This window comes from Ranitomeya imitator, chromosome 4 (assembly GCF_032444005.1).
Source record: "Ranitomeya imitator isolate aRanImi1 chromosome 4, aRanImi1.pri, whole genome shotgun sequence".
Lineage (NCBI taxonomy): Eukaryota > Metazoa > Chordata > Amphibia > Anura > Dendrobatidae > Ranitomeya > Ranitomeya imitator.
Window position 1 is genome coordinate 20408780 of NC_091285.1, and position 18342 is coordinate 20427121.

General features: G+C 45.8%; 1 protein-coding gene across 1 annotated transcript; it reads right to left on the reverse strand.

The window, feature by feature from the left end:
• Positions 1-4546: 4546 nt before the first annotated feature.
• SINHCAF (SIN3-HDAC complex associated factor) lies at positions 4547-17237 on the reverse strand. Its single transcript, XM_069763281.1, has 6 exons — positions 17124-17237; positions 9359-9515; positions 7893-7992; positions 7253-7373; positions 6956-7109; positions 4547-6030 (listed from the first exon to the last, which is right to left on the reverse strand). Exons 2-6 carry the CDS (start codon positions 9484-9486, stop codon positions 5913-5915), a joined length of 621 nt encoding a protein of 206 aa, XP_069619382.1. The 5' UTR covers positions 9487-9515; positions 17124-17237; the 3' UTR covers positions 4547-5912.
• Between the last annotated feature and the right edge of the window lie 1105 nt (positions 17238-18342).

Here is an 18342-nt window from a genome sequence, read left to right on the forward strand (position 1 = left end):
GAGGGCGCGATGACGCATATAGTGTGCGCGGCGCCCTCTGCCTGATCAGTCAGAGCAGAGACGCCGGGAAGATGGAGACGCCGGGACCGGACGCTGGGAGCTGCAAGCAAGAGAGGCGAGTATGGATTCTTCCGACAAGCCTACAACCTGCAGCTACCACCAATCGACCAAACCGCTGCATGACCAGCTCTATCCTCACCTACTGTATTCTCACCCATCCCTTGTAGATTGTGAGCCTTCGCGGGCAGGGTCCTCACTCCTCCTGTACCAGTTGTGACTTGTATTGTTTAAGATTATTGTACTTGTTTTTATTATGCATACCCCTCCTCACATGTAAAGCGCCATGGAATAAATGGCGCTATAACAATAAATAATAATAATAACAGTGCAGAGCACTGTATGGGGCACAGCCAAGGGGGAATATGAACAGTGCAGAGCACTATATGGCACAGCTATGGGGAAATAATGATCTATTTTTGTTTTTGAAATTCACCGGTAAATGCTGCATTTCCACCCTAGGCTTATACTCAAGTCAATAGGTTTTCCCAGTTTTTTGTGGCAAAATTAGGGGGGTCGGCTTATACTCGGGTCGGCTTATACTCGAGTATATACGGTAATCCTTTTTCTTTTTATAGATTGGGCGATTCTGAACGCGGCGATACCAAATGTGTATGTTTGATTTTTTTTTTTTTTAATTGTTTTATTTTGAATGGGGCGAAAGAATATTTTATATTTAACCCCTTCATGACCGTGGGATTTTTTGTTTTTCCCTCCCCTCCTTCCCAGAGCCATAACTTTATTTTTCCGTCAATTTGGCCATGTGAGGGCTTATTTTTTGGGGGACGAGTTGAACTTTTGAACGACACCATTGGTTTTACCATGTCGTGTACTAGAAAACGGGAAAAAAATTCCAAGTGCGGTGAAATTGCAAAAAAAGTGCAGTCCCACACTTGTTTTTTGCTTGGCTTTTTTGCTAAGTTCACTAAATGCTTAAAATGACCTGCCATTATGATTCTCCAGGTCATTACGAGTTCATAGACACCAAACATGACTAGGTTATTTTTTACCTAAGTGGTGAAAAAAAATTCCAAACTTTGCTAAAAAAAAAAAAAAAATTGCGCTATTTTCCGATACCCGTAGCGTCTCCATTTTTCATGATCTGGGGTCGGTTGAAAGCTTATTTTTTGCGTGCCGAGATGACATTTTTAATGATAGCATTTTGGTGCAGATACGTTCTTTTGATCGCCCGTTATTGCATTTAAATGCAATGTCACGGCGACCAAAAAAACGTAATTCTGGCGTTTCTAATTTTTTTCCCGCTACGTTGTTTAGCGATCAGGTTAATGCTTTTTTTTAGTTGATAGATCGGGCGATTCTGAGCGCGGCGATACCAAATATGCGTAGATTTTATATTTTTTTATTGATTTATTTTGATTGGGGCGAAAGGGGGGTGATTTAAACTTTTATATTTTTTTCAACTTTTTTTTTTTTACTTTTGCCATGCTTCAATAGCCTCCATGGGAGGCTAGAAGCTGGCACAACCCGATCGCCTCTGCTACATAGCAGCGATCTGCTGTTCGCTGCTATGTAGCAGAATTGCAGGTGTGCTGTGAGCGCCGACCACAGGGTGGCGCTCACAGCCACCGGCGATCAGTAACCATAGAGGTCTCAAGGACCTCTATGGTTACAATGGAGATGCATCGCCGACCCCCGATCATGTGACGGGGGTCGGCGATGACATCATTTCCGGGCGCCCGGCAGGAAGCGGTAGTTAAATGCCGCTGTCTGCGTTTGACAGCGGCATTTAACTAGTTAATAGGTGCGGGCAGATCGCGATTCTGCCCGTGCCTATTACGGGCACATGTCAGCTGTTCAAAACAGCTGACATGTCCCGGCTTTGGTGCGGGCTCACCGCGGAGCCCTGCATCAAAGCAGGGGAGCCGGCATCGGACGGTATAGTACGTCCAATGCCGGTAAGGGGTTAAACATTTTTTTTTTTTTTTTTAAACTTTTGCCATGCTATAATAGGTTTCATGGGAGACTAGAAGTTGGTATAGCCTGATTGGTTCTGATACATAGAGGCGAAGCTCAGATCGTCTCTATATAGAATTACTGCACTGCTAAGAGCACCGACCACAGGGTGGCGCTCATAGGAATCTGGCATCAACAACCATAGAGGACTCAAGGAGACCTCTGGTTGTTATGGCGACGCATTGCTGACCCCCGATCATGTGACGGGGTTGGCAATGCACGCATTTCCGGCATGGCCGGAAGCGCTAGTTAAATGCCGCTGTCAGTGTTTGACAGCGGCATTTAACTAGTTAATAGCGGCGGGTGGAACGCGATTCCACCTGCCGCTATTGCGCGCACATGTCAGCTGTACAAAACAGCTGACATGTCTCGACTTTGATGAGGGCTCATCGCCGGAGCCCACATCAAAGTGGGAGACACGACATGCGCCGGTACTAGTACGGCGCATGTCGTGAAGGTGTTAAAGGGATTGTCCTGCTTGCTTAAAATAAAATGTACTTACGTGCGATTGAAGAGATTGATCAATTCTTCCTCCGTCCACAGAAGTTATGTGATCACTGTATATAAGGAGGGAGCAGGACCCGCTGGGTCATAGGAGACAGACAGCTCTGCTGCATTTCCCTTCTAACTGGGTCCAATGTATTAGTCTCAGTTACAGGGGAAATTAAATGAAAAAATTTAAATGCTCCCCCCACCCCAAAAAAAAAAAAGTCTTTTATGACCTTATGGGGAGCACAATATGTAAAATAAAAAAAATAATATTTTAATATCTGCCATACAGTGCCAGGGATATAACCCTTTCTATAGCAAGGGGACGTGGCTCACTGGATTCCCTGGGGGCGTCTTTTGGCTTTTCTGCCTTATTACCCTGTAAGCTCTGCCCTCTTGATAAAGACCAAAACATTTGCAAAACATAGAAGACCGATATCTCAATCCATAGTTACCGCTTCACCGCACGCTGTTCTAAGGCATTTTATAGGCCAGGCAATGCTCCCTGTGAAAAGGTAAGGAAATTAGCTTTCCCCCCCCATGGAAAAGGGTCTCATGTTGCAGGAAGTAGATGACACTAGAGACTGAAGTCTTTTTCCTGATGGAGAGCTACGGTAATTTACGTATCTTTTTACCCCAGGAAGCATTGCCTGACCCATGACTCCCAATGCCAGCAAGTGGCCTCCACAACTGCAAACATTACTCACCCCTACTCAACGTATATCTAAATTGAAGGCATTTCCACCAGCTAACCAGGACATTGGTTTACACTGCAAAACCCATAAAAGAGCCATCTCTTACTTTCGGAGGAAACCATTTAGGTCAATCTTTAATCAGGAGTGTACACTTGGTAATGAGTGTGATTTAGGCCTCATTCACTTTTGGTTTCAGTTTGCTCGGGGAGAACAAGAGGTGGCAATCACTGGACTCATCCGGATAACAGGGGAGCAGAGGCGGAATAACGCAGAGCTTTTTCCACAATCGGTTTTCGGACCGCGGCAACAATTTAGGGTCAGGAGACCCAGACAGTCAGGGCATTCTAGACCATATACAGACCCTGAAATCTGGCAAGGATGATTTTTTATCATTTTACTAATAGATTTAATAATAACAGCCCCACGCAGCAATACCTGACAACCCATGGGCATTGTTCACCGATAAAAATCCACGTTTTCCCCCCTTATCCACAAAACGACACCAAAATTATTAACCAAAGTTTTTATTACAAAACATTATAAAAAATAAAAAAAAAAAAAAAAAACACAAACCGAGTATAAAACCACAAATATATGCTACAGGTATCATAATTATAAATACACAAAGCATCACATCGAAATAGAAATTTTTCCAGTTTGCCCTATTCACAATTAGCTGCCCACAAACTATATAGTTTGCTTGAGGTATCCGAGGGATAAAAGGGTTAAAGTAGGGTCAGTCTGTCTGAAGGAGTGCGCAGTCGGCCATAAACATTAGGGTGCATTGAGACAACCGAGATCGGACCAAAATCCACACAGTGGCCGGCGGGTCTCCCGACAGGAAAGTGACAACTTCATATACTTTTATGTAGTTATCGCCCTCGTGTCAGGAGACCCGCCGGCTAGGGATGAGCAGACCCTTGGAAGTTCTGTTATCAAAACCAATGATGATTTGGGTGGGGGAGGGGAGTTATTCTGCAACACTTTTCCTGGAACTCCGAACATTACTAATGGACTTCCAGGATACCAACCGTTCGGTACGAACCCCGAACCTTTAAATTTAGGTTTGCTCGTCTTTACCACCGACCACACCGTGCATTGTGGTCCGATTTATACGGTTTGCCTCAATGCACCTTAAAAGTTCCCCCCGACGACATGTTAGAGGAGATCACGATCGGGCATGTTGAAAAGCAACATGCGCAATCTTTTAGTTCTCAGGGAAGAAAAGCTGATGCCAGAGTAGTCTCTCCCCAAGGAGATAAAACCATTCATGCTCTGATAATATTGACTTCTGCACACCAGAGTCACTTTACATAGCAGAGGCAGCCATGTTTGTTTTTTTTTTTTTTTTTTTTTTTTTAAACTAGACGGGCCTGTACAAAATTGGCTGCAGTCACAGCCTACAAGTGACTAAAATATACAAGTCTGTCAGTAAAGGATAACATTTTTACCATGTAGCTTACTGACCTGAAGCAGGTCAACATAATATCGTTCCCGCTGAACATCAGGGGGGAGTAAATGGAAAACAAAAACATATATACATATCAGATCTTCATACATACACATGTCGTTTATGGATTTATTCAGATAGCCATAATAAAGGCTAGAAAACCCCAAATCCAGCCCCACGGCTCAAATGGACTAAACCTAGATCATCATAAAACCCTATGGTGATCGAAGGTCAGTTCACGTGAAGTGTGCGAGGTATTACGGCCATCGGAATGTGTTCTAAGAGAAACTGGTCAGGTATCTGGTTGCTATGGGCAACAATTCAAAACAGCTGTGCAGTAAAGCAGTTGGTCTCATGCTGTGAAGAAAAACAAAAAAACAAAAACCACCACACCACAATACTATAAGGTTTCACATGTGGTAGATTTGTTGCCAAAAAAAATAAAGTTTATATGTCTATATGTCCCCCACTAAAGAAACAAAATGTAGTCACATGTAATAAACAGATTTTCGTCTATGCACCGAATCCGCTGCCCGTGAAAATGGCCTTCTAGGCCAAAATATTGCATATAGTAATGATTGCTAGAGGTATACCACAGTCCTTGCCTTCTCATCATAACCGGTCGATAGGGAAAATATATAAAATACTGAAATAAAAAATTTAATCTGTTTATACAAAATTTCTCTTCATTTTAAATCTCATTTTTTGAGTTTTTTTTTTTTTTTTTAAACATGGGAAGGGAAGTTAAAAAAACAAAACCACAATTCAGACTTTGGTTGAACAAACAGGTCATCCATAGAGTGTAGAAGGAATTAAAAAAAAAAAAGTTAGGAATGCATAGCCAGTTTAAGGCAACAAGGAAAAGGCACGTCCAATGTCGTCCTGAGTAGTCGTGTCTATAAGAACGTCACGGGTCCTCACCAAAAGTCACTCTGAAAACTCCACGAAGATCCCAGTACAAGCTATAAGAGTTGATGGTTTCTATACACCTCATCCAGTTCGGGGTGGGGAATTTGCATCACAGTCCATTTAAAAATCAATAAAATAAAAGTGGTAACTGGCAAACCATTATATAAAAATAACATAACAGGGGAATGGCCTCAAACACATTATAAACGTCTTAAATATATATTTTTTTATATCTACATACACAAAAAACTGCATAAAAATACAACAAAATAAAGTGGTGCATTAACAGTATAGACCCTGCCCCTGAATAGGTAGTGTTACACATCGCGGTAACCTGCTCATCTGTTCTCGCTTTCCTCTGTTTTCTTATTACTGCAGCAAGGTTTGTACTGTTGGGCGTCGATGAGTATTTCACCATAGCGGCCTTTGTAGATTATCCCACAGCAAACTTTTTGCCTGAAATGGAAAGGGGGGGGTAATACTTAAGTAAAAACAAAAATAAATAAAAATATATACATAATATGCAAAGGCTGATGATTATTACCGTCAGGCAAGCGGTAGTGTTAGGCTGTGTGCCCACGTTGCTTTTTTTTATGTGTTTCTGCCGCAGCAGAGACACTAAAAAACAAACAAACGCATTCCCATGCAATCCTATGGCATTCCGCAGTTGCTGTACCCATGCTGCGGATTTTCCTGCTGCGGAATCGTATAGCGGTAAAATCCGCAGCATGTTCTTTATTTCTGTGGAATCGCAGCAATTCCGCCGCCATAGGATTGCACTGAAACGCTCACTTTACGCATGTGGCTATACCCACCATGCGTTAAGTGAGTGCTTCATGTGCGGATGGTACCCAGCCTGGAGGAGAGGAGACTCTCCTCCAGGCTCTGGGAACCATATACTAATAATAATAATAAAATAAAATAGGGATATACTTACCTTCTGATGGCCCCCAAAGCCCTCCCGGCTCACAGCGGCGGCTTCCGTTCTCAGGGATGCATTGCACGAAACACCTGAGATGACATCGGTCACGTGGCCGGGACGTCACAAAGGTCCTTCGCACAAAGCATCATTGGGAACGGATCATACCAGGAGCGCCACTGAGATCGGGGGCCGTCGGAAGGTGAGAATAATCATATTTTTTTTAAATTATTTTTAACATGCATAGGCAGCATCAATACTAAAAAGTTAGTGACACTTGCCAAGCACTATGCTTGACCAACCTGTCAATCTCTTTTCCAAGCGATGCTTCAAAATCACTTGGAAAATGCATTCGAATTCCGCATGCGTTTTACCTGCGGCAGGGAGTTGCGGAAATGCTGCGGACATTTCCGCAGCATTTCTGCAACGTGGGCACATAGCCTAAGAATGCAGGCCCGTTACCTTTTCCAGTATGTTGGATCCAGGAAGGAGAACGTGGAGTTCCTGCTGGAAGCGGTGTGGAATTCAGTGTCAGTTTCTGTATCGGAGTGGTTGCTACAAGAGGAGGAGGAGTGTGTGGGTGATGTACTGGAAGCAGTGCTGTGCGCCACAGAATCTGTGGGGGGGAGGGGGGGGAATCAAACAAAAAACACTATTGGTCAGACTGCAAAAAATGTAGTAAATACAAACTGAAGAATTATGGCAATACCCCCCTCAAAAAAAAAAAAAAAAAAAAAAAATTAGAATAAAATATCTTACAAAGGCTTTTTTTCATCTTTAAGACCTTTCTATTCTTCATCCTCTGCGCAGCCAGCATTCGGAGCCGTTTAGGCCGGATTCGCAGAGCTTTTAGGTTGGTACCGCCACGAGCATCTACAACCTACATGAAAAAAAAAAAAAAAGCAAAGCATGGTCACATGGACAATTCATACTAGGCTACCGTCAATTTATTTCTATGTAAACCCCACACAAAAGTAAGACGCACAACCCCTATTACAGTCAAAGTGTCATACCTTAAAAACAGCACTAAATATTTACGGTAACATGTTCCTGTTATTCCTCCTGAAACATTATGAATAAATTACAAATGGGCGTCACCATTCTTCTTGTCAAAACGGTGTGCGTGTCAGCAATAGTTGGAAAGTTTCAGACTGTACGGTCACAACCCCAAAATTGTCAATTTATTCATAAATTTGAAAGGAATATTCAAAGAAACGACACAGAATTAAGAGAAAAGTTTCAGAATTGGTATTTTATGAGGAATACTAATATTTACTAAAACAGACATGACGGAGTGGTGAAACATATCTGCCTACGCTATGCATCTAGCTCCCCTAGGAGCGGCTAATGCTGAAAAAAAAAAAAAAAAATTAAGTAAAATAAAGAAGACGACACATACATGATTCCAGTTTTTCTTGGAGCCAGACGGAAGTTTCTTCCATCTCTTTACCAATAGGACACAAGCGTTGCAGATATCACCGGTACGCATTTCTCGAAGGCTGTAAGGACGATGGGTAGGCCGGACAGAAAGGAGAAGAAAAAAAAACAAAACAAACACCTGTTAGGTTAAAGTAATATACAGGAATCCTATTTTAATAACCAATATTTATTAAATTTTACAATCAGAAATAAGACAAAACAATCAAAATTTGGCTTACAAATTAGAGGATCAGAAAGAATTTAGTAAAATGAAAATAAACTATTGGAAGATGTTTCCTCCTAGTGGCATCAAAACATATTGTGCAATAGAACAGAAAAAAGAAAGTCCAACAGATGTTATAATTGATGCCACGATAAGGAGACTCCATCCCCATTACGATTCTTATAAAACCACAACACTAAATAAGACTAGACACACATAGGGAAGAAGAAACCTGTTCAAAAACCAACATGATCCCAACTCTTGCTTTGGGCCCCAAAATAATCCCAGGGAGCCCAGACGGTCTCAAATCTGTCCAATCTCGCATTCGATAAGGTTGTCAATGTGTTCCATCCTGCGGATGTCAGCTATTTTATCCAATAACTTCTGATAAAAGGGGGAAGTAGTCTGTCTTCAATGAAGGGCAACCAAATGTAACAGCAGCCTGGTCGAATTCCTCCTCATTCTTCTAGGAGAAACATTTAGTAGGTATGTAGCAGGGTCCAGCTCAACCCCTACATAAAGAACCTTTTGCATTAGGGTTTTCCCCAAAGTCCAGCAAGCCCAGGGCAAGCTCAGAAAATGTGGAACTGAGAACCCAAATGCTGAGCAACAACGCCCGCAAACATCTGGGAGCTGATGGTTCAGTCTGTGAAGGAGCTCCGGAGAGGGATACCAAAACATCAAAATTTCATATTTATAGGATTCGGCTGCTCCCATATGTTCTGCCATCTTTGGGGAGACCGCACCCTACCCAGGAGAGACTCACATCTAATCATATGAGGAAGGTTCAAGGAGTGGGCCTGTCCGAGGAGAACCCAAGATCCTGTAACTATCAGATATTAACCCCTTTAGTTGACGTGACGTTCTTACAAAGCCTCTCAAATTCCATCAAACTGGAAGAACTCTCTATTAGTTACAGCAAATTTAGATTCTATAGCGTCAAAACGAGAGAACTTCCAATGTGTTTCGATCCACCATCCGCATATCTAAAATAATCCGGCCAAAATCCACGGGTGGACCATTGTCTGTTCAACAACTGAACATTTTGATACGGATAACCAATATATTGTAATTACAAGACCTATCCGACAATATCCATTTATGAAGATAGGAATAAACCATGAACCATCCAGCTCTTGTTGAACGACACACTGGCTGACGAAGGCACATTTAGTCAAGCACCATTACACCAAACATACAAACCAGCAAAACGATGTTCTTACCCAAAACAATTCTGGAATTCGCCCTCATAGCGCTTGCTGTCCGTAAATCGGCTGCTGGAGGATTTGACTTTGCAGATGCAGCAGCCCCTGGAACTTCTGTAGGTCTTTGGTTTGTAAAATCCAATCATTTTATTTCCTTCCCCTGGATTGGGACAAGCTAAAAAAGAGTAAGAAAAGGGTTCATTTCAGTCAAATTGAAGACTCTACTACATACATGGCGTTGTCCGGAGGGAAGTGTGTTATGTTCTCTTAGACTACGTGCACACGTCGAGTATTTGTAAGAAAAAAAGGAAAAGTATAATAGAAACACGTCACCACTTCTCTACTTTTTTGCCCACTCCTGGTTATGGTTTACAAATACTGAGCTTAAAAAACCTCAACGTGTGCACATGGCCTTAATGTGAGAAACTGCCAGAAAGAGCCAGAGGAAAGGACAGGACACAACCCCATGAAATCCAATATATAAGGCATCTATAATGAGAGATATATACTCCGAGGTTACAGTTCTTTCCAGACCACCAGATATACCAGTTTAATATTGTGTGGTCTTCAGGTTCTATATAATATCTCATAAGCCACAGAAGCTTCACATGGCATCATAGGAGGAGATCAAAGCCCTGGATCAGAGGAAAAGTAAGACTGGATGAGCTCCTGAGCCTTCAGGGCTCCATCGGTTTCGAGTTAATGACGTTAATTGAAGATCACAGATGAGAAATGCGTGTAGGAACCTCTAGCACGATCTATGGACCCACAATTTATAAAGAAAGATCTACGGCTACAAGTTCTTGTATCATAGATTTGGACAAGGGCCCCAAATTGCTTAAAGGGAATCTGTCAGTATGATCAACCCTCCTTAGTTTTCTCTACGAGCATACAGGTCATAGGAAGTTTAATAAAATGAGACCTTGATATCTGCGATTCAATGTCATCTTTCAGATTTTTCTTAATATGTAAATGAGCCGTTAAGATCTATGGGCTGGACATAGATCTCCCTGTGAATCTGCCTCCAGGGAGCATTACCAGTGTGAGACATGTAGATCAGGAGAGTAGACTGTCAGTCATGTCTGGAACGGCCAACACCCCTTTTAATTAAAATAAGTTCTGGAGGCAGATTCTTAAGGATACCCATGTCCCATCCATAGATCTAAATTTACATGTTAATGAAAATCTGGATTAAGACACCGGATTACATATATCAAGATACCATTTTATTCAGCTTCTTATGGCCAGCATTCCCATATAGATGGCTTAGGAGGGTTGATCTTTCTGACAGATTACCTTCAAAGAGGACCTGTCACCATGTCAAAAGTGTGTATTTTATTAATGTTTTTATTGTTGCTGTTTTACTCAATAGTTCCAGTTATATGGCTTTTTTTCTTTTAATACAGTGTTGATTCTTTTTGGTATGTACAAAGGAGTGTTGTTCATAGGATCCTCTCGGGTGTGTCTTTAGGCTGCTTTGCATAATTACCTTGTAAGCAACGCCTTCTAGGTAAGCACTAAAATTTTCACTAAATAAGAGGGCCCATATTTCTGGAACAGAGTGTCGGATTAAAAAAAATAATTTGTGTAATAAAAAAGTAAAATATTACCACATTTGACCTGGTAACAACACAAAACCTACTCACTCATTCATAAACATTATTCATTAACATAAACCCCATTATACCAATATCGGTCACCAGGGAGTAATCCCATTATTGCTCCATAGACCACCAGGACGATATTAGCCCTTTCTTCTACATTGGAGCAAAAGGGAATCAAATAATGATGGGGTTGTCTTAGACTAAGATATTGATTATTTTGAATCATCGATATCAGATCGTTGAGGCTCCGACACGTTATGTTCTGCAGACCAGCTCCCATTTGCTTCAATAATAGCCGCGCTGCTATACTCAAGAACGGCCACTAGATCATGCAGGCGCTGTTGGGTCCCTGCTATGTATTTCATGCAACAGTGGCGTCTCAGGTCTCCACTGATCTGAGGTTGATGAATACAAGGATAATCTTTGGTTGTGGTTGACCCTTTCTTTTATCCTAGGCCATAAATGCTGGTAGCTTTTCCACTAACTTAGTCCATGGAGATGTTTGTTTTTGTTGCAATGATCAGAGTAAGGTTTACATGTGGTTAGAAGTTGTGAACTAGTTTCAATGTCAATAAGACCACAGCCACCACTTAAATGTGGTGCCTTTTTGTCAGCCTCCTGACGCTGAGAATAGTCTATGAGTAAGATGAGCAGGATAAAGGATTTGTGTGCGGTTTGGGTCATCATCGCTATGACCACTGACACATAACGATGTGACCAACATGACCACAGATGCCATGACCTGACAGCTTGACATGTGGCCAACATCAATCTAACCCCAGAAAAAAAAAAAAAAAGAAAAATCAGTACAAGGAACAAAAGATCAGCCATCAAGATGTCATCTTACACAAGCAGCAAGGGATGAGCCATTACTAAAGGAATCTGAGCAATGCATCCGTCACCACACAAGAGGACCTTTCCATATCAGGTCAGACACGATCGATCAATCGGCAGCCAAAAATCCAACAGGTTTGGATTTATTTTGTGATGCCCGTGTTGCCATCACAATGCGACCCCATGACGATCGTTAGATGTATGGCAACACTGATCTTCATGCCGACCTAGCCTAACTATGTATGCCATTTTAAGAAGCAGACCGCAAAGCAGCAAACCAGTGGCTCAGTGGGACTAATATATATATTTTTATTATTTTTAAGAGGATTTGCGCTAGGTTCAGTTTGACATTTTTGACATTTATTTTAAAGCAGATCCGCTTCAAAAACGGCAAGAACGTAGCATTGGAGGAGTTTGTATTTTGGGCAGCCTTTTGATCTGAGGTGTCAGAATTTGAAGCCAATTCCAGGAGAAACCTGCCTTACAAGGGGTCGTAAAGTTATCATCAGTATAGGTGATAATTTGATGATTGAGGGGGGAGGGTGTCCTGCACCGATGTGCAAAACGGGGCACTTATCTCCATGTTGGGCCAACTTCACAGGTTCAGTATTTTACAAGTCAAAACCAGGGGTGGGTGAAAAAAAATGCAGAAATGGTGAACATATATATATATATATATATATATATATATATATATATATATATATATACACATACACACTTTACTTCCTATTGTTCCACTCCTGTTTTGGCTTACAAATACTGATCAAATACTGAACGTGTGAACGGGACCTTAAAATTGAGCGTCAGTGCACATAACCCAACTGTTTTCCCAACCATGGGGTTGCTAAGTGGTGCACTTTTTCAGCAGCCCCATAGGTAACAAGTGGAGAGACGCTGAGGCATCCAACCTACCGTGTCATCTTGTAATGGAGATAAAAAGTTTCCTGATCGACAGCACTGAGCCCCCCACCCTCTTCCAACCAATAAGTCACATTGATGACAGAACGTGCTGGGATAAGGCGTTATCTGAGCATGCTCATGTACCAACTGAGTGTCTTTGGCATGCTCAAACACTATGCTCGAGTCGCCACAACTGTCGAACAGCTGAGAGACATGCAGACAGAGACTCAGACATTTTTTCGAGCACGCTGAAGACACTCCGTTAGCACCCGAGGATGCTCAGAAAACACCTTATTCGATCACGTTCGCTCATTACTAGTTCCAACCCATCCTGCAGATAACTTATTAACTGGACAGCCCCTTTAAGGAAACAACACACAGCTCCTCCACCAATTACTTTCCAAAACCAGGAAAAAAAAAAAAAAAAGGGGGTGGGGGGTGGAGGGGTTTAGCAAATTGGAAAATTGGATTGAACCAAATAGGAAGTTTTTCAAGTGGTCTTAAAAGCACAGACACCACCCCCACAAAAGGGGAAAAAAATAAAATAAAAAAAAAAAGAGAGAAAGATACCCGCCTCTCTAAATATTCTATATCTTAAAGGGAACCTGTCACCCCCTCAAGCGTTTGTAACTAAAAGAGCCATCTTGCGCAGCACTAATGCTGCATTCTGACAAGGTGGCTCTTAGGCAACGTTCACATTAGCGTTTCCCGACGCAGCGTCGGGAAACGCTGCGGCGCCGCATGCGTCATGCGCCCCTATATTTAACATGGGGGACGCATGGACATGCGTGGTGCTGCGTTGTGCGACGCATGCGTTTTTTTTGCCGCAAGCGTTGGGCGCAGAAAACGCAACAAGTTGCATTTTTTTTCGTCCAAATTTTGGTAAAAAAGGACACATGCGTCGCAAAATGCAGCGTTTTTGCGTGCGTTGCGTCGCCGACGCAGCGGCGCACAACGCAAATGTGAACGTAGCCTTAGTTATGCTCTGTGCACACGCTGAAATAAAACACTAATAAAATGTGCCCCTCATACCGTGAAACCGTCCCGGGGGCGGGTCTTTTCCCCCTAATCAGACGTCACTCCGGACCTGTGTGCGCTGCCTCCTCTTGCTTCATTAGCGTTCCCGGCGCCTGCGCTGTAAGTTTTTTTCCGGGTATGTGCAGTTGCGCTGCCCTTCGAACTTACAGCGCAGGCGCCGGGAACGCTAATGAAGCAAGAGGAGGTGGCGCCCGGCATGCACAGGCCCGGAGTGACGGATGTAATCAATCATCGATGCGTGTCCCTCTAAATTTGGATTTAATGGAGTTGCCCAGGAATGCAGAGTTGGATTCTATTGCATCCAGTTACAGATCTGCAGCTTTATTGGCAAAGCACATGGACACCTCTCTGGGGGCTGCAGATACATGGCAGGGATGATATGGGGGGGGCAGTAGCTGGATGACATGGTGGTGGGGCTGCAGCAGTTACATGGCAGGGATGACATGGTGGTGGTGGTGGGGGGGGCTGCAGTTACATGGCAGGGATGACATGGTGGTGGTGGTGGGGGGGCTGCAGTTACATGGCAGGGATGACATGGTGGTGGTGGTGGGGGGGCTGCAGTTACATGGCAGGGATGACATGGTGGTGGTGGTGGGGGGGCTGCAGTTACATGGCAGGGATGACATGGTGGTGGTGGTGGGGGGGCTGCAGTTACATGGCAGGGATGACATGGTGGTGGTGGTGGGGGGGCTGCAGTTACATGGCAGGGATGACATGGTGGTGGTGGTGGGGGGGCTGCAGTTACATGGCAGGGATGACATGGTGGTGGTGGTGGGGGGGCTGCAGTTACATGGCAGGGATGACATGGTGGTGGTGGTGGGGGGGCTGCAGTTACATGGCAGGGATGACATGGTGGTGGTGGTGGGGGGGCTGCAGTTACATGGCAGGGATGACATGGTGGTGGTGGTGGGGGGGCTGCAGTTACATGGCAGGGATGACATGGTGGTGGTGGTGGTGGGGGGGCTGCAGTTACATGGCAGGGATGACATGGTGGTGGTGGTGGGGGGGCTGCAGTTACATGGCAGGGATGACATGGTGGTGGTGGTGGGGGGGCTGCAGTTACATGGCAGGGATGACATGGTGGTGGTGGTGGGGGGGCTGCAGTTACATGGCAGGGATGACATGGTGGTGGTGGTGGGGGGGCTGCAGTTACATGGCAGGGATGACATGGTGGTGGTGGTGGGGGGGCTGCAGTTACATGGCAGGGATGACATGGTGGTGGTGGTGGGGGGGCTGCAGTTACATGGCAGGGATGACATGGTGGTGGTGGTGGGGGGGCTGCAGTTACATGGCAGGGATGACATGGTGGTGGTGGTGGGGGGGCTGCAGTTACATGGCAGGGATGACATGGTGGTGGTGGTGGGGGGGCTGCAGTTACATGGCAGGGATGACATGGTGGTGGTGGTGGGGGGGCTGCAGTTACATGGCAGGGATGACATGGTGGTGGTGGTGGGGGGGCTGCAGTTACATGGCAGGGATGACATGGTGGTGGTGGTGGGGGGGCTGCAGTTACATGGCAGGGATGACATGGTGGTGGTGGTGGGGGGGCTGCAGTTACATGGCAGGGATGACATGGTGGTGGTGGTGGGGGGGCTGCAGTTACATGGCAGGGATGACATGGTGGTGGTGGTGGGGGGGCTGCAGTTACATGGCAGGGATGACATGGTGGTGGTGGTGGGGGGGCTGCAGTTACATGGCAGGGATGACATGGTGGTGGTGGTGGGGGGGCTGCAGTTACATGGCAGGGATGACATGGTGGTGGTGGTGGGGGGGCTGCAGTTACATGGCAGGGATGACATGGTGGTGGTGGTGGGGGGGCTGCAGTTACATGGCAGGGATGACATGGTGGTGGTGGTGGGGGGGCTGCAGTTACATGGCAGGGATGACATGGTGGTGGTGGTGGGGGGGCTGCAGTTACATGGCAGGGATGACATGGTGGTGGTGGTGGGGGGGCTGCAGTTACATGGCAGGGATGACATGGTGGTGGTGGTGGGGGGGCTGCAGTTACATGGCAGGGATGACATGGTGGTGGTGGTGGGGGGGCTGCAGTTACATGGCAGGGATGACATGGTGGTGGTGGTGGGGGGGCTGCAGTTACATGGCAGGGATGACGTGGTGGTGGTGGGGGGGCTGCAGTTACATGGCAGGGATGACATGGTGGTGGGGGGGCTGCAGTTACATGGCAGGGATGACATGGTGGTGGGGGGGCTGCAGTTACATGGCAGGGATGACATGGTGGTGGGGGGGCTGCAGTTACATGGCAGGGATGACATGGTGGTGGGGGGGCTGCAGTTACATGGCAGGGATGACATGGTGGTGGGGGGGCTGCAGTTACATGGCAGGGATGACATGGTGGTGGGGGGGCTGCAGTTACATGGCAGGGATGACATGGTGGTGGTGGGGGCTGCAGTTACATGGCAGGGATGACGTGGTGGTGGTGGGGGGGCTGCAGTTACATGGCAGGGATGACATGGTGGTGGTGGGGGGGGCTGCAGTTACATGGCAGGCATGACATGGTGGGGGGGGCTGCAGTTACATGGCAGGGATGACATGGTGGTGGTGGGGGGGCTGCAGCAGTTACATGGCAGGGATGACATGGTGGTGGGGGGGCTGCAGTTACATGGCAGGGATGACACGGGGGGGCTGTAGCTACACTGCTGGGATGACATGGTGGTGGGGGGGGCTGCAGTTACATGGCAGGGATGACATGGTGGTGGGGGGGGCTGCAGTTACATGGCAGGGATGACATGGTGGTGGGGGGGGCTGCAGTTACATGGCAGGGATGACATGGTGGTGGGGGGGGGCTGCAGTTACATGGCAGGGATGACATGGTGGTGGGGGAGCTGCAGTTACATGGCAGGGATGACATGGTGGGCTCTGTGCATTCCTTTGTTTTGCCTGTGCAGCAGCCTGGCCACCCACAGGGCTAAATCCCTGCAGAACTACAAGTACACCCCCTCCCCCCAACGCTAAGCAGTGCAGCCTCACTATCAGGGGGTGTACATACTTTCAGACGCTTGCACTCCTTGCACGGGATGACATGTGTTGCATTGCATGCTTCTTCCCAAGCCTCTGCTGCACTAGGTGTCATGTCGCCCCCCAGCTCGGGCATCACTACAGTCTGCGCCATCTGCACCTCCATGAGGTGAACAATGGAGGAAGCAGCGTGCAGCGCTGACACATGGCACCGACACTGCAGCGTGCACCTCCATCCCCTCCCCCCCCACAGACACTTACAGGCGACTTCTGCCCAGTGCGACAATGTTACGTGCGACCATTACAAGTGACAGGACAGGAGAAACACGATGCACAAGGGATGCAAACAGCCAAAAGCGTGCACAGCTACTATCGCCAGAGGCTAACACGCGATATATCGCGACAGAAACCGCCTACAACGCACTTACTGGAACTTTGTTTTATCTGTTGCAGCGTCCCGGGTCACAAAGTGGTTGCAGAAAATGAAGAGAAATGATTCCAGCGTCCACTGCGCCTGCGCCGTTCCCACGCTCAGCTACTCTTCAATCAAGCTCATTTGCATGAGGGCGGTGACGTCACTCTTCCCGCTTTCTCTATTGTCCTTTTATGGGAGAGGGTCTGGGCGGGAAAACGTGTGAGGAGGAATTGTCACATCCGTCAGGAGGCGGGCACGACGGCTTCATAACAAAAGCGATGGTTGGTCCGAGCCCAGCACTGGTCGAACTGGGGCTGCATAAAACAATGGCTGACAGGCCAATACAATCTTATACCATAACAGCAGTGTAATACAAAGTCTCCTGTCTTGATTTTCCTGTCAGAAAGCCATTTTTTTTTTGTCTAATCTGACCTCTGTCACTTTGTGTGGTAGCAATTTGTGAGAACGCTTCTACGTATCCCAGCGAAGCTGATATTTTTTTTTTTGGACGCGTTGTACTTTACGTACGATACATTTGCCTTTATGAAAGTAGGTGAAAAATTTTCTGTTAACTGCTATCCTTAAAACAGGTCGTCATACCACACACACAAAAAAATCAATAAATAACACCGTATGTGTGCTTTACGCCAGCGTCGGTTTTGAAGGTGCTCAAAAATGAGTTTTTTAAGCAAAACAACACTTCAGAAAATGCTCCTCTTAATTTTTGTTTTACCCCTTCAAATAATTGTCGCAATAAATCAAGCCAGACATGTCACTCAAAGCAAGGATCACCAAGTTACGGCTTGCCGGCTTTGGACACAGCATACGAAGAGAGCAATCACTAGAGAAGGACATCATGGTAGGAAGAATAGAAAGAACAAGACGAAGAGGAAGGCCAACAACTCGATGGCTTGAAACTATCAAGATGATGTTAAAGACCCTGGTTGACGTATCTAGGGTTGGACAAGATCGATCTTCCTAGAGAGAATTCATCCATCAAGCCGCCATGGCTCGAGATCAATCTGAAGGCCGTTAATAAATAATCATGATTTGACAGTGCTTAGTTTGGAATCAGTAAAGTGCAACATGGTGCTTTCCTTGACCGCAACACTGCAAAAACGCTAGTGCATGCCCTTATCATCTCCCGCCTCGACTACTGCAACCTCCTACTCTCTGGACTCCCCTCTAGCACTCTGGCACCACTCCAATCCATCCTACACTCTGCTGCCCGA

Coding starts and splice junctions, on each gene's coding strand:
- SINHCAF (XM_069763281.1), bottom strand. CDS start 9,486: ATGATTGGATTTTACAAACCAAAGACCTACAGAAGTTCCAGGGGCTGC. Junction 7,993..9,358: donor GAATTCCAGAATTGTTTTGG/GTAAGAACATCG, acceptor TCGTCCTTACAG/CCTTCGAGAAATGCGTACCG. Junction 6,031..6,955: donor GATCCAACATACTGGAAAAG/GTAACGGGCCTG, acceptor TTTCCATTTCAG/GCAAAAAGTTTGCTGTGGGA.